Source organism: Canis aureus, chromosome 33 (genome assembly GCF_053574225.1).
Source record: "Canis aureus isolate CA01 chromosome 33, VMU_Caureus_v.1.0, whole genome shotgun sequence".
Taxonomy (NCBI): Eukaryota; Metazoa; Chordata; class Mammalia; order Carnivora; family Canidae; genus Canis; species Canis aureus.
Genome location: NC_135643.1, coordinates 32,572,723 through 32,588,735, shown reverse-complemented (window position 1 = coordinate 32,588,735; position 16,013 = coordinate 32,572,723). Strand labels below are relative to the sequence as shown.

General features: G+C 41.1%; 1 protein-coding gene and 1 long non-coding RNA gene across 6 annotated transcripts in view; both read right to left on the bottom strand.

Annotated features, from left to right (window-relative positions):
* Positions 1 to 16,013, bottom strand: part of LOC144303972 (uncharacterized) — a 209,040-nt gene that overhangs the window by 98,119 nt on the left and 94,908 nt on the right. The gene's annotated exons all lie outside the window — the stretch shown is intronic.
* ALPK1 (alpha kinase 1) overlaps positions 1 to 16,013 on the bottom strand; it is a 118,943-nt gene that overhangs the window by 23,313 nt on the left and 79,617 nt on the right. For 4 of the 5 annotated variants that reach the window (XM_077882300.1, XM_077882301.1, XM_077882302.1 and 1 more), the window contains one exon: positions 6,043 to 6,241. The exons of the other annotated variant lie outside the window; for it this stretch is intronic. In XM_077882300.1, the coding sequence (XP_077738426.1) occupies positions 6,043 to 6,241 (199 nt within the window). The remainder of the gene's footprint in view (positions 1 to 6,042; positions 6,242 to 16,013) is intronic. 5 annotated transcript variants of the gene reach the window in all.

Here is a 16,013-nt window from a genome sequence, read left to right as displayed (position 1 = left end):
AACTTTTTCTTGCATGCTCTATCTCAGTACAAGGGATAGTGGCTATTCCTTATAACTGCTTATCCTGTATTCCTTATAGTTCTTTTTACTACTTACTAGTAATCCCTCATTAACCCCCTGATATAGTTAACAACTCTTTTTTTTTTTTAATTTTTATTTATTTATGATAGTCACAGAGAGAGAAAGAGAGGCAGAGACACAGGCAGAGAGAAGCAGGCTCCATGCACCGGGAGCCCGACGTGGGAATCGATCCTGGGTCTCCAGGATCGCGCCCTAGGCCAAAGGCAGGCGCCAAACCGCTGCGCCACCCAGGGATCCCCGAGTTAACAACTCTTCATATTAAACTTTCCTTGTTCAAATTACTGTGTTGTTTTTGGCTTCTGACTGGAACCTGATTAATTACATCTCTAACTCTAGTTTGTATTTTTATTTATTTATTTTTTAAATTTTTATTTATTTATGATAGTCACACACAGAGAGAGAGAGAGGCAGAGACATAGGCAGAGGGAGAAGCAGGCTCCATGCACCGGGAGCCCGACGTGGGATTCGATCCCGGGTCTCCAGGATCGCGCCCTGGGCCAAAGGCAGGCGCTAAACCGCTGCGCCACCCAGGGATCCCTAGTTTGTATTTTTAACTTAAATGGGCTGAAAATTTTATAAAACACTTCTCACATCAATTTAGGTGAACACATAGTTTTCTTGTTTATTCCGTCCACAAGGTGAATTGAATGAATCAGTTATTTTATTATTATTATTATTATTATTATTATTATTATTATTATTTAGTAAGCTCCACACACAAGGGGCATGAACTCATGACTCTGAGATCAAGTCACATGCTCTACCAACTGAGCCAGCCAGGCACTCCTGAATGAATCAACTTTTAAATATTTAACCATCCTTATATATGTGGAACAAGCCTTCCTTGACTGCAATGTATTATTATTAATTGAATCCAATGTTTGTCAATTTGGTAATATTGTAAGATATTTGCATCTGATAAACTATGTGATACTACTATATAATTTCCTTTTATTTTTGATCTTAATTAGTTTGACCTGTGCATTTACCAATTCTTTACCTACCATTGCTTTTGGAATCTCCTACTCCATTTTTATGGATTCAATTTCCTCCTTCACAATTCACAAAATACATTCTTTAATGTGTGTGTGTGTGTGTGTGTGTGAGAGAGAGAGAGAGAGAGAGAGAAAGAGAGATGTCTTGAGGGTAACAAATATTTTTAGTCTTTATCTGAAAATGTCTATTTTGTCCTCACTCGTGAATGATGACTTTGCTGAGTATATATTCTAGGTTGGAAATTATTTCCTCTCAATTTTTTTTTGGTAGATTCTATTGCTTTCTGGACTCTGTTGTTCCTGATAAGATGATGCTTTTTGTCAGCCTAACTATGGTTCCCATATATATAAAACCTATCTTTTCTCTGTTTCCTTTAAGATTTTCTCATTGTTTGATTTTCTGTAGTTTCACCACAGTACGTCTAGGTGGTTTTCTAAAAAAGTTTGCTCAAGGTTGGGTCCCCCTTTTCAACACAAAGACATGTTTGTCTCCAATTCAAGTCCTCTCAGAAGTCCTATTATGCTTCTGTGTTTTTTTCATTCTATTCTCCAAGTTTTAAAAATTGATCTTTCATATCTTCATCTATCTAACTCTACATGTTTCATTCTCAGTATTTTCCTTAAATATAATGTCCAGTTCCATCACTTTCTTTTGCTGTTAGGCCTGCAGCAGGAATGAATTTCAGATAGGTCAGTTAGGAGGTTGGAACACCTGAGAAACTGGCCCAGGAAATTTATCTTTATTGGAAGGTTGTTACCATTCACTTTTAACAGATGGGCACGTATTTAGACTTTTTGGATAGTCTAAAAAATTATTTATTTATTTTAAAAGATTTTATCTATTTATTTGAGAAAGCAAATCCACATGTGAGAAAGCATAAGCAAGGGTGGGGAGAGGCAGCTGGAGAGGGAGAAGCAGACTCCCCACTGAGCAGGGAGCTTGATCCCAGGATCCCAGTATCATGACCTGATGATCATGCTTCTAACCACTGGCTTCTCCTGTGCCTTCCTCCTACAACATAGGTGGCTTCTCCAGCTACCTGGAGATACCTGGGGACCCAAACTTGAGCAAACTTTTTAAGAAAATATATAACCTCTTTCATATTCCTTATAAAATCAATCCTCTCATTTCTCCATTCCAGGAGTCCCAACTGCTGAGAATGGAGACCCCTTTTCATGGTATCTTCTTTACTAGGACACCACGCCCACTCTAAGTCCCTCTCTCTCTGAGACATCCAGAGTATGGGGAAGCTTAAGAGTTGTTTGCAGGGGAGTGCCTGAGTGACACAGTTGGTTGAGCCCCTGACTTGATTTTGGCTCAGGTAGTGATCTCAGAGTTATGAGATTGAGCCTGCGTGGAGCTCTGAGCTCAGCATGGAGTCTGCTTGTGTTTCTCTGCCACCTTCTCTCTGCCCTTCCTACTCATGCACTCCCATTCTCTTTCTAAAATAAATTAATCTTAAAAAAATAAGAGAGTTGTTTAGGGGCAGAAGTTCACAAAAATCATTTAACTCTGAGGGCTTGTATTCATTTTCTTGTGGTTCTTCTGATAGTATTTTTGAGGAAAAGATAATCCAACTGTTGGGAGTAAGATCTAGGATTTTATCTTAGACATAGGATGTGTATCAGCAGAGGAGCGTACTGCTCATGATGATATCTAGGCTCACTTGTTATCATGGTTAGAAGCATGAGAGAAACAACAAAACAAACAAGTGAAAAGATCAGTTTGACTGTGTAAAGCAAAGCTATCAACATGCCTGTTTACCACTTGACCTCAATTTCCATGTCATACTATAGCAAATCCATATATCATAAAATAGGACACAATAACTGTTCCAAGTTCTTTTTTTAAAAGATTTTACTTTTTTCCCTTTTTTTACAGTTATATTTTATTGGAGTTCAAATTGCCAACATATAGCATAACACCCAGTGCTCATCCCATCAAGTATCCCCCTCAGTGCCCATCACCCAGTCACCCCCACCCCCTGCCCACCTCCCTTTCTACCACCCCTTGTTCATTTCCCAGAGTTAGGAGTCTCTCATGTTCTGTCTCCGTTTCTAATATTTCCCACTCATTTTCTCTCCTTTCCCCTTTATTCCCTTTCGCTATTATTTATATTCCCCAAATGAATGAGACCATATAATGTTTGTCCTTCTCCAACTGACTTATTTCACTCAGCGTAATACCCTCCAGTTCCATCCACCTTGAAGCAAATGGTGGGTATTTGTCGTTTCTAATGGCTGAGTAATATTCCATTGTATACATAGACCATATCTTCTTTATCCATTCATCTTTCGATGGACACCGAGGCTCCTTCCACAGTTTGGCTATTGTGGACATTGCTGCTATAAACATCAGGGTGCAGGTGTCCCGGCGTTTCACTGCATCGGTATCTTTGGGGTTGATATCTATCGGTATCAACAGTGCAATTGCTGGGTCGTAGGGCAGATCTATTTTAACTCTTTGAGAAACCTCCACACAGTTTTCCAGAGTGGCTGCACATGTGGTTCACATTCCCACCAACAGTGCAAGAGGGTTCCCCTTTCTTCACATCCTCTCCAACATTTGTTGTTTCCTGCCTTGTTAATTTTCCCCATTCTTACTGGTATGAGGTGGTATCTCATTGTGGTTTTGATTGTATTTCCCTGATGGCAAGTGATATGGAGCATTTTCTCATGTGCTTGTTGGCCATGTCTATGTCTTCCTCTGTGAGATTTCTGTTCATGTCTTTTGCCCATTTCATGATTGGATTGTTTGTTTATTATTGAGTTTAATAAGTTCTTTATAGATCTTGGATACTAGTCCTTTATCTGATACGTAATTTGAAAATATCTTCTCCCATTCTGTGGGTTGTCTTTTAGTTTTGTTGACTGTTTCTTTTGCTGTGCAAAAGCTTCTTATCTTGATGAAGTCCCAATAGTTCATTTTTGCTTTTGTTTCCCTTGCCTTCATGGATGTATCTTGCAAGAAGTTGCTGTGGCCAAGTTCAAAAAGGGTGTTGCCTGTGTTCTCCTCTAGGATTTTGATGGAATCTTGTCTCACATTTAGATCTTTCATCCATTTTGAGTTTATCTTTGTGTATGGTGCAAGAGAATGGTCCAGTTTCATTCTTCTGCATGTGGATGTCCAATTTTCCCAGCACCATTTATTGAAGAGATTGTCCTTTTTCCAGTGGATAGTCTTTCCTCCTTTGTTGAATATTAGCTGACCATAAAGTTGAGGGTCCACTTCTGGATTCTCTATTCTGTTCCATTGATCTATGTGTCTGTTTTTGTGCCAGTACTGCACTGTCTTGACCACAGCTTTGTAGTACAACCTGAAATCTGGCATTATGATGCCCCCAGCTATGGTTTTCTTTTTTAATATTCCCCTGGCTATTCGGGGTCTTTTCTGATTCCACAGAAATCTTAAGATAATTTGTTCCAACTCTCTGAAGAAAGTCCATGGTATTTTGATAGGGATTTTAAAGATTTAATTTATTTATTCATGAGAGACACAGAGAGAGAGAGACACAGGCAGAAGCAGAGGGAGAAGCAGGCTCTATGCAGGGAGCCCGATGTGGGACTCGATGCTGGGTCTCCAGGATCACACCCTGGGCTGAAGGCTGATGCCCAACCACTGAGCCACCCAGGCATCCCTGTTCCAAGTTCTACCTGAGGAGAAACCAATGTTAGAACTCTGCCTGGGCACACCCAGCCCTCATCATTCTGTTCTCCCCACAGAATGCCATGCACACACATCATTGCCATCTGATGCCATCCGAAGGAACACAAAGTTCGGTTTCACTCATACCCCAGACAATATAAACCCCAAACATTGTAAAATGTCCCAAATTAGGGATATTGTAAGTGAGAAGTTTTCCTAAGTTCAACTCCGTCCCTGCAGTTACTCTAGAAAAGCAATAAACACGGACACAATTTATGCACAGCTGCAAGAACTTGAAAGTGAATGAAGTTGGGCTTTTGAAAAGTTAACTTTCACAAGCCCATTTCTCTCATGTCTTTTTTTATCTCTGCGGCTCTCTGCATCTAACAATTGTCCCATTTAGTATGTCTGTACAGTTCCTTTTCAAAGGAAATGAAGTAAAGATATTTTAACCCTTTGAAGGGCCAGACTTACTAAAACAATAACAATAGCTAAAATCCATTTAAAGAATGAGCCAGTCCTGTTCCTGGGAAAGGCAAATCTGCCTTCTACTTTTGTCCTTTATTCTTTCACTCTTAGAAATGAGAATAGCAGGCTACACATTTCTAAACCTCGAGGTTATCAGTAATTTAAAGAATTCAAAAATTCTATAGAAGGACACTTCACTGTAATACATTAGCAGGCCTTTTTCTCCCTCCAACGCCCCTCCACATTACATCCTAAGTTAGAATGTCAGCCTCATTTTTCATTTCATTCAAAATGACAGAAGGAAAAAAAAAGATACTTTAAGGCCTAATCAGGTACTGTACCGGTGTTCCCAGTGATGGAAAAAAACCCTCAAATTACTTCAGTGGATTTGTCAGCTCTATTGTGAGCATAGTCAAGTGGCCCTACAGAAAGGAGACAGGAGAACTAAGAGAAAATAGTAGAATTTTAATCTGCTTTTTAAAGGCTCTTGGTCAGAAGTATAGCAATTCAGATACCCCTGTTTGAAAGCAGCAGGACAGATTTGTTAGAAGACAAAAGCTCCAATTAGTATTTTCCACACCCTTTCACAATTTTCTCTACCGCTTTTGGCTCTGAAACCCTTTATGCCAGGGCCTTTGTGCTGGCAGGAGGCGGGTGCAAGGGCACCTCTGAGGGCCGGGGGCGGGGAGAGCCCGCAGCTTGAAAAGATGGCCCCGCAGGCCTCGGGCGCCCGCCGGCCTCGCGCGGAAGTCAGGCAGCCCCGGAGGGCGGGCGGAGGGAAGGCGAGCCGCCGGCCCGACGGCGCCCGGCGGGGAGGGGCCGGCGGGGAGGGGCCGGCGGGAGGGCGCCTACCTGAGTTGACGCAGATCCGCGCTTGGCGAATGACCAGCTGCGGGGCCATGGGCGTCGCGGGCCGCAGCCGGTGCAGCGCCTGGGCGACCCGCAGGAGCCCGCCCGAGACGTCGAGCCCGTACAGGAAGCGGTCGCTCAGGAACACAATGGCCGCCGCCGTCGCGCAGTCGCCGGCGAGGATGGAGGCTTTCAGGGACGCCTGGAGCAGCGGCCGGGAAGCAGGGAAGGCGCCAAGCTTAGCCTTCTAGGCGGGTTTTATCTTTTTTTTTTTTTTTCCCTTAAGATTTTATTTATTTATTCGAGAGAGAGAGAGAGAGACAGGCAGGGGGAGAAGCAGGCTCCATGCACCGGGAGCCCGACGTGGGACTCGATCCCGGGTCTCCAGGGTCGCGCCCTGGGCCGAAGGTGGCGCTAAACCGCCGAGCCACCCGGGCTGCCCGGTTTTTATCTTATTTTTTAATCCAAACAAGAACAACAAAACCTAGACCTAGGGCAAGAAAAATCTATGTATGGGCGGCTGAACCGAAAGAAAAAATGGATGAGGAAAAATCCAATTCACTTGTGAGAGAGAACCTTTCTTTCATTTCATTTTCCCCACCACATTTCTAGAATTATGCAAGTGATAAATGCATATTTCCCGTTACTAGAAAATTCGGACCACACAAGGTAAAAATGAGAAGCGCCCCTTAGTTTCCCTACTCTTTGCCTGATGTTTCCTCCCCCTCCCCCAATCTCATTCTCATTCAAGCTCATAATGGTTTCAGAGCGATCCTTCTAGAAACTCATACTCTTTTAGGTATATTTAGACATTGATTCCTTGTCTTGCCTTACTCTTTCCCCTGTCTCCTCTCCCTCTTTTTCTCTCTTATTACATGAGATTACACCAGATATGTTATGCTGGTTGGTTCTTTCAGTCATCTTAACAATTTAGAAGAGCGTTCCACATCAGTTCATGACATTTATAGGCTTCACGTATTACCTACATTTTAACTAAGAAGAAATGTAGGATATTAGGTAACGTTTTAAATTTGGTTTATCTTATATTTAGTTAAATGAACGAAACAAGAAAAAGAAGGAAACAGGCATGAACTGAAGGGGTAACAAAGAGTGAGAAGTAGAGATAAATGAGGCAAACTTCTATGGAAACACATCATCTTTTGGTCTCCAAGGTGTTATACTAAAGACCTGCAAAGTCATGTAGCCAACAGCATCAGTGAGTTTCCCACTCAGTAGTCCTTTCTTCATTTGCTAAACTAAACCAAGCAGTGTTTTCTGAGCATGTTAGCTCACATAGGAAGTCCAAGAAAGCACTGTTTATTTTCCCAGTGCAATGTTATTACACACAATGCCCACATAGTCCTAAGTACTAATACTGGGTAAAACGAGATGTGGGGCACAGTGCTAAGTGCTTTCCGTGTACTAATTCACTTACTCTTTCCAACAATCCCAATGGGTAGATTCAATCAATACCCCCATTTTACAGATGGGAACCCTGAGACTCATAGAGGTTAAGTAACATGCCCAAGGTCACATGACCTGTGACTAGTTGGGGAAATTTGAACACAGGATGTTTAGGTCCCAGTCTCACATGTTCAAGTCCCATGTTGTACCGACTTTATTTTAGGAAAACAGGAGTTGGATATCAATTATCTGATACTTGCAGTGATACCAGTAAATAAATACCAAATATGTAATCAGTGTTGTTACATTTGCTGGTCTGAGCATAACTTACTTTAACAAATTGAAACTAAGAGAAGATGCATTAAAATTGCGAGGGAGTAACCTCTGCTTTTCAATTTCTGCCTAGAACTGTTCTTTTAGAGTTTTAATTTGATACTTGTGTATGTATCTCTAAGTAAAACAGGCCTAAACTTTTATATCTGGTCCATTCTAGAGTTCTATCAATGGTGCTTATTCACGTGATTTGACTTTTGATATATACGTTTTGGTGTGCTGATCTATAGCACTGCATGTAGAACATAACATTTATATTTATAGGTATTCATCAATCAGGTAATGCCTACCAACAACCAGCACAATAACCTCCCTATTTTCATACTGATGCATTCTTAACTCATTAAGTCTTTTAAACTATCACTGTGTTTATTAAGTCTAGAAAGTGATAATTTGCACTTGTATTTATTCTTTTGTTCAAACCGATCACTGTTCTCATTGTGATAGAGATGCCAATTATAGGGGGTGGGGGTAGGATATCTCCCTTCCCCTTGGTGTTACCTTCCTTGTGAAGGAAGCTTACTTATTGAAGCACTCCTGGCCTCTCTAGTCCTTTACCCACTCTGCCCCAGGGAAGGTGGAATGACTGACTAATATGATTGGGAAATTTGGGAAGAAGAAACTGGGCATGCTTGACTTCGCTCTTGTTTTTTTCCCCGTGGGAACAGCTGTCTAAGGGAAGCAGGATACTCTGCTCTTATGTATCATGAGTCTTACCTAGAAAGCCACCCTATATGTGGTGTGCTGCTTGCCCTAGTAATCTGTGTGACTGAATGAGGATTGTCTACATAATTCTGGGGTTCAGCTAGCAGACCTCCTGTGTTTTAATATGAAGCTACATCTCTCAGTTTAGCCTTTATCAGAAATAAAGGTAATGTTTAACCTCTCATTTGCCTAACTCTTGTTTTATTTCTCAGTCTGCTCAGAATCCAGGCATGAAAGATTCCTGGATCTTTTAAAGGTTCCAACGTTAATCATTGCCTAATATACCATAATCCTTTCTAAGGAAAACTGCTCTGCTCACAGTTCCTGCCTTTGAAATTGGCATGCATTTTGCTACTCAACCTTGACCCCATTTCCAGTGCCCACCAGTCAAAGCTAACCTAAGATACTCATCTTATCCCTGGCCCCATGACTGTGGCCTGGCTTGAAAAAATGAACTTTCAAATCTGAACTAAGGAACATAGAAAGAATGGTAGTCAGGTTAGAAAGAAGCAGAAAACAGAATGTAGCTAAGTTACATTTATGGGCAACAGCTGACTGAAGATGGACAAATGACAGCTCTGAATCCAAATGTACTTTTTCATGACTGCTATTCTTAGAGTTACAGGCCTCCTTTATTTTTCCGTTATGTTTTTGTAAAAATGTACACCTCATTTTGTGAATTTGCTCGAGTGAACCTCTGTTTCTAACAACCCCCCCAAAAAAAACTAAAACTGAAATGTTCAAAGCTTCTATTGAGAATTGTCAAATTTTAAAACATGAACAAGTCAGCCAACTGACATTCATAAACTCTACATTCAAATGGAAAGGGAAATTTATGGTTTTATGTATGCCCCAGCTCTGTTCACTAAGGCTGGTCTCTAGTCAAGAGTCCTTCCTATGCTAGGTACCTGTGACACAATTCTTTAGTTTGCAGTCTCAGCTGTTATCTGCAGAACTGGCTGGCAGCCTCTTCCACTGCTAGGTTTCCTGAAACTTCTTGGAAAGAGCAATGCTATTGCTATCACGCTGGTCATGATTCAGCAAGCCATAGTGAATTCCCTCTCTTGGAGGTTGCACTTTGGTGTATGCCTGATGGTCAGTTCTGCTCTCCCTTCTCACAGCTGCCCCACTTCAGTTTTAGGATAATTGTATACCTACTTGGGATGCAATGCTTAGTGACAAGCTATTTTCTAGAGGTGATTCTCAATCTTTACCTCTCTGATAAAAATGGTTTCCATCATTGTAGCACCATCTGGTTTATGAAAAACATTCACATACATTATCCTACTTAAATTTATAGTAACTATAAAATCTAAGTAAGGTAAGGAAACAAGTTGAGAGGTTAAATAACTTTCCAAATTTACAAAGTCCAAAGGGTCAGGGTCAGGCAGGAACCCAAGTCTATATCTTTCTTTAAAAAATTATCTTATTGTGGTAAATAACACATAACATAAAATTTACCATCTTTACCATTTTTAAGTGTACAGTTCAGCAGTGTTAAGCATATTGTTGTGGAATAGATCTCTAGAACTTTTCTATCTTGTGAATATGGAAGTCTATACTGATCAAACAATAACTCCCTTTCCCCATTATATTCCAGCCGCTGGTAGTCACCATTTTACTTTCTATGTCTATGACTTTGTTTTTTTAATTTATTTTTTTAAAATTTATTTATTTATCTATTTTTTTAATTTATGATAGGCACGCAGTGAGAGAGAGAGAGAGGCAGAGACATAGGCAGAGGGAGAAGCAGGCTCCATGCACCGGGAGCCCAACGTGGGATTCGATCCCGGGTCTCCAGGATCGTGCCCTGGGCCAAAGGCAGGCGCCAAACCGCTGTGCCACCCAGGGATCCCTATTTTTATTTTTTTTAAGATTTTATTTATTTATTCACAGGGACAGAGAGAGAGAGAGAGGCAGAGACACAGGCAGAGGAAGAAGCAGGAAGCAGGCATCATACAGAGAACCTGACATGGGACTCGATCCAGGGTCTCCAGGATCACGCCCTGGGCTGCAGGCGGTGCTAAACCGCTGTGCCACCGGGGCTGCCCATCTATGTCTATGACTTTGAATACTCTAGGTCTTCAAATAAGTGGAATCATATGGTATTTGTCTTTTTGTGACTGACTTATTTCATTTAGCATAATGTTCTCAAGGTTCAACCATCTATAGCATGTGACAGAATTTCCTTCCTTTGTAAGGCTGAATTATTCTATTGTATGTATATACCAAACTTTGTTTATCCATTCGTCTGTTAATGGACATTTGGGTTGCTTCAAACTGTTGGCTATTGTGAATAGTGCTGCTAAGAACATGCACATGAAAATATCTCTTCTAAATTCTGCTTCTTACTGTGGCTAGATATCCAGGAGTGGAATATATGAATCGTAGTATAATTCTATTTTTAATTTTTTGAGGAAGTTCCAGACTGTCTTCCTTAGAGGTTGCACCATTTTACAATCCCACGAATAGTGAAAGGAGTTCCAATTTCTCCATATTCTTGGCCAACACTTGAGGAACACAAATGACTTAAGGGTCAGTTTTTCTTCTGTTTTCTCCCTATGGTTTGATCGAGATGATTTTGCTCAGTGCCTAATCTGGGCAGAGGAAGCTGGTCTTTGGAGGAAGGGCTAAACTTGTCACTCACTGCCTCCAAACAGTTTCTAAGGAAACCATATCATTTATTGTGAGGAGCAAATTCTAAAAGGGACAAAAAAAGGTACCAATTTAAAAGAGTGTTTTCATTGTGTCTTTTAAGTAAAAGAAAGAAAAGAAAACTTTATAGGAGATGGCCTTTAATTTCAGTATTTTAAAATTCTCTAGTAAAAGTTGGTACCCTGAGAGCAAATGATGATTTGGTGATTATCTGGAAATTATTCCAGTGGACATTCTTCATACTAAGTTGTAAAGACATTTTACGAGTCCAGTGGAAACTATGAGGTGATCTTCCTGACTTGAGACACTGGAGCTTCTAGGAGCCTGGGAGTTCACAGAGAGAGCTGCATAAAGCAAGAAGTCCAGAAATATGAAGAGGGCTCATGCATGGAAAGAAACTACCCAAAGCTGGAGAAAGAACCACCTGAAGGACTAGAGGAAACAGTCCCCAGGCTTCATGTAGGCCTTGTGTTTCCCACCAACTGAAAAGGAAAATCTTGTTGTTCACATGGCATTGGATAGAGTATTCAGAAGTGCATCACTTCAATAGTGAGAACAAATCAGAATAAGATGGCTCTTGGCCCACTCCAAAAGTTTTGAAGCAAGTTTGAAAAAGATCAATTTCCTAACTTTATTGAGTCCCAAAACAAAGCTCAAGCATATTTATAGGCTCATAAAATGCCCATCACCCTATGTGGTGAAATCTACAATGTCTGGCATCAAGTCAAAAATTACCAGGCATGAAAAAAAGCACATATTGCAGAGAAAAATAAATCAATAGAAACTGATCTCAAAATGATGGTTATTTTATACCTGTATTTATTTCATCAGTTCCAGAAGGTAGAGTAAAAATTAAGTGGAATTAAAAACATGGGAGGGGAGGATGTAAAAATGATCCAAATCAAACTTCTAGAGATTAAAAAATATACAATGCCTGAAATGAAACCACAGATATCTGAGTTTGTCTCCTAGCTGCCATTTATTCGCCATGGCAAGTTATTTAAATTCTCTGAGTCTCATTGGCTTCACCTGTGAAATGTGGATAATATTTATTTGCAGTGCTATTTCAGGATTAGAGGAAATGTGAGTCAAGTGCTCAACACAGAGCCTGGCACATGGTGGGTGCTTAATAAATGACAGGAAACACTGTGGGGAAAAAATAAGGAAAAAAATCAGTTTATGCATTCTTACTCTCCTGCATGACGAAATAACAAGAAAAGACAGGCTCTGGAAATCAATGTCAGTGGAATTTTCAATAGAGCAAAAAGGAAATAATAGATCATGTATATAGCATCTATAAGGCTTATTTCAGAAAATGGCTAAGCCTCTAATTTCTTTTAATCTCTTTTTTCTCTTCACCAACTCTGAGGAGCGATGTTACTAGAAACTGAGAAAGAGAAAGGAAAATGAGCAGGCTTTATGGAGTTGGTGAGGGAAAGCTGGTTCCTGAAAGGGGGCCTTCTCAGCACGTGCGAGTTGCTTTTGCCTGTGGCCAATGGAGGAATCCCTCCCCAAGCACCTGTAAACTGATGCTGCAAACACCCTATTCTGCATCCCGCATGAACACGCCATATATTTGAGCAGAGAACATTGCCTAATCTATTTTTCCCCCTTCTACTCTTAATAGATTGGAGCACAAAAGCCTGAGAGAGGGTGACCTGCCAGACAAAGGCCCTTTGAGTTCCTTGGAAAAGTAGACTTGGAGGAGGATGGAAGGAATCCAAGTGGCCCTATTATTTCCACTTGCACTAATTAGACATTTTTCTGTCAGCTATTGAGCACTGCTGAGAGGCCAAACTCACTGAATTCATTTCTAAAGTGTTTACAGAAGTTTGCATCTGTTTGTGTCTCTTCAGGAGGAAAATAAGCACTTCAATAGCATTGTGAAAAATCTAAACGAAGCATCCTATTCTGGAGGACCTGGCATCCCCACAGCTGCATAATTTAACTCCGTTCAGGGCCGAACCTCTCGCATCTCTCTCCAAAACCTAACGATGCAAAATGCAGAGAAGTCAACTCAGGAGAATCTTTTCTTTCTTGCCATTGTGTTTCCTCTCCCTCTTTTGAAACAGCAGCATGCTGTGCACTACATACAGATTTAGGTGGGTATCATTCTTGTAGCCCCTCTCTCGCGTTTCTACCAGCACTCTGAGAAATTAATACCCACTTTCATTTGCTGCCAAGTAAGGGGATAGTAAATTCCTCGGCAGCAATGCAGAATACATCACCATCCTGGGAATCTCCCCCAAATGTACGCCGGGGGAGCACTGTGACTTCAGAGGGAGGGGAATGAAAGGAGGCCAGAGAGTGTGGCAGGGGAGGACACTAAAAGAGAAGGTTTCCCTACATGGTCAAATGTGCCTGGGTTATGCACAATTAGATTAACATGAAAGAGAGTCCCTCCCCCACCCCCACTTCCCAAAAAAGAAAGAAAAAGAAAACAACACAAAAACCCTCACCCACTGCCTACATGGGCAGTGCCTTTGAAATGCATATTGGTCTACATGGAATTTGATTCAGGATTCTTTTGTTTGGGTTTGTAGGCCTATGACTGACCTGCCATCACAGAGGACTCAAAAATATGATCTTTTTTAGACACTCTCACAGTAACAGAATTTTAGTGTTGGAATCAATGTAGGATAACTCAAGAAAAAAAAAACAAAAACAGAAATTCTATCCCTTTGTCTTCTTTCAGCCTGATGGAAGGGATGTCAGATTGTCCATGTCCACAAAGCCACCAGATTGTTTCTCTTGCTGACTGATCATGTTCGGATACAAATATGTAGATATAGATAAGAGAGTGTGCTGGATTTCTAGAGACAGGCTTACAAATGTACTTGTGCATGTGTGTGCAACAACTCAGCAGTTGTTTTTTCACATCTGTTTTCAGAATGGAAAGACAGGGTTCTAATTGAGTTTATGGCACAAAGGGAACTTCATGGCTAGAAAGCTGAGTCAGGTGGTAAAGGAATTAAACTCCACAATGAGATTTCAATACACAGATGATTGAAAAAATGCTAAAGAGCCTTTTCTAAGGGCTTTGGCTGAACAGCAGCAAGGAAAAGTGTGTGCCGTTTTCATGGTTCCTTGCATTAGTGCTAGCCCCTCCCAACGCCAAGCATCAAGTTTGGATCCCAGCTATGGGTTCAAAGCTGGGATGTGTTCGCAGCAATGACAATGGCAGCTGTTCTCTAGGGGGGCTGGGTGAGAGGACTCAGAACTGAAGCCATCTGGCATTGCAATTGGCAGGAATAGTGTAAAGGGAAATTATTGCTGCATAGCAAATTGGGAGATTGGAAAAAGGCAGGGGAAAGTGCAGGGAAGATGTCCTGAGGTGAGGAATTAGCAGAATAAACAAATAAAAAGTGATGATGCCTGCATAGTTATACATCAGCAATGGAAGAAGAGTAAGAGTAGAAGCCATCGAACTGGATTTTGCAAGGTCAGTGGAAGACCAAGCATGTCGTGCTCCGTATTTGTCCACCCACTGAAACGTGAGGAAGGAGGAAGGGAAAAAAAATCCTGAACTTTCCTAAGGTTTATGCCCAAGGCCCGTTAACATTTAATCAACCTTCCTTTGTTTTACCTGTGGGACATGCAGATTCAAGTCCTTTTGGAAAATAGTTATATATTTCTCCATATACCTAAAGATAACATTTCAATCATCTCTTTTCATTCTCTCTCTGTCAAATCTACCGTAGATGTAATTGACTGTCTTTTAAAAGAAAAAGAGAGTTTCAAAACCGAGAACAACCTACCCAGGATCACAGTGAATCTCATGGCCCCTGGGAGCCGGGGACCTCCATGCCTTAGTCTCTTCCAGGTTGCTATGGCCACCATGAAGCCAGTCATCATTGGTCATTTCAACATCCACAACCATGATTCACTCAGCACACTGGTCTTTCTTGCTACAGTCCCTGAATCTCCAATGATTTTGTTCTACACCCAGCCTTGGTCCCTAAGACTATGGTATGTACGACTACCATGGTCATTCATACCCTAGAACTTGCCATTTTATCGGTGGCACAGTCTGAACCTCAACTTGACTACTTGATTCTCTGATCTTTATCTTGTATTCTAGCTGCCTTTCTCAATAGCTCAACTCCAACAATTCTGCAACTCTTTAGGGACAACGACATAATTCACTGACCCTATTTCTTGCTGTGCTACCAATCCCCTCATGTTCTCACTTGACTCTTAAAATTCCCAAGGTGCATTAATATAGTGACTTTTTAAAAAAGTATTCTTGATTCCTTTGTCACTTTCTGCTTCTGGAGTTTGTCAGAACTCCAATCATATTTATTGTTAGGGGAAAATGCCGGCCTCATATTAAAATCACCTCGGGGGACTTTAAAAAGTTCAGATGAGGGGCACCTGAGTGGCTCAGTGGTTGAGCTTCTGCCTTCAGCTCAGGTCGTGAACCCAGGGTCTTGGGATGGAGCTCCACATTGGGCTTCCTGTGGGGAGCCTGCTTCTCCCTCTGCCTATGCCTCTGTCTCTCTTTGTGTCTCTCATGAATAAATAAGTAAAATTTAATAAATAAATAAATAAATAAATAAATAAATAAATAAATAAATAAAATAAAATAAAATAAAATAAAAAGTTCAGATGTCCAGATGGCACACCAGACCAGTTAAATCAGACTCTCTGGAAGTGTACCTACCCATCGATTTCTTTTAATATCCCCAAGGTGATTCCAAAGTGCAGGTACAGCTGCAAACCCCCGAACTAGCCTGTCAGCCTTTCCCCATCCCTCATTTCCTCCTTCTTGCTAAAGATGGAATGAATTATCTAATGAGAGTGGCCCACCTGCCTCAGACCCTCCATTCCCATCTTTTAAAAATTACCTCCCTGTTCTGACAAGAGAAGGAGCCCAC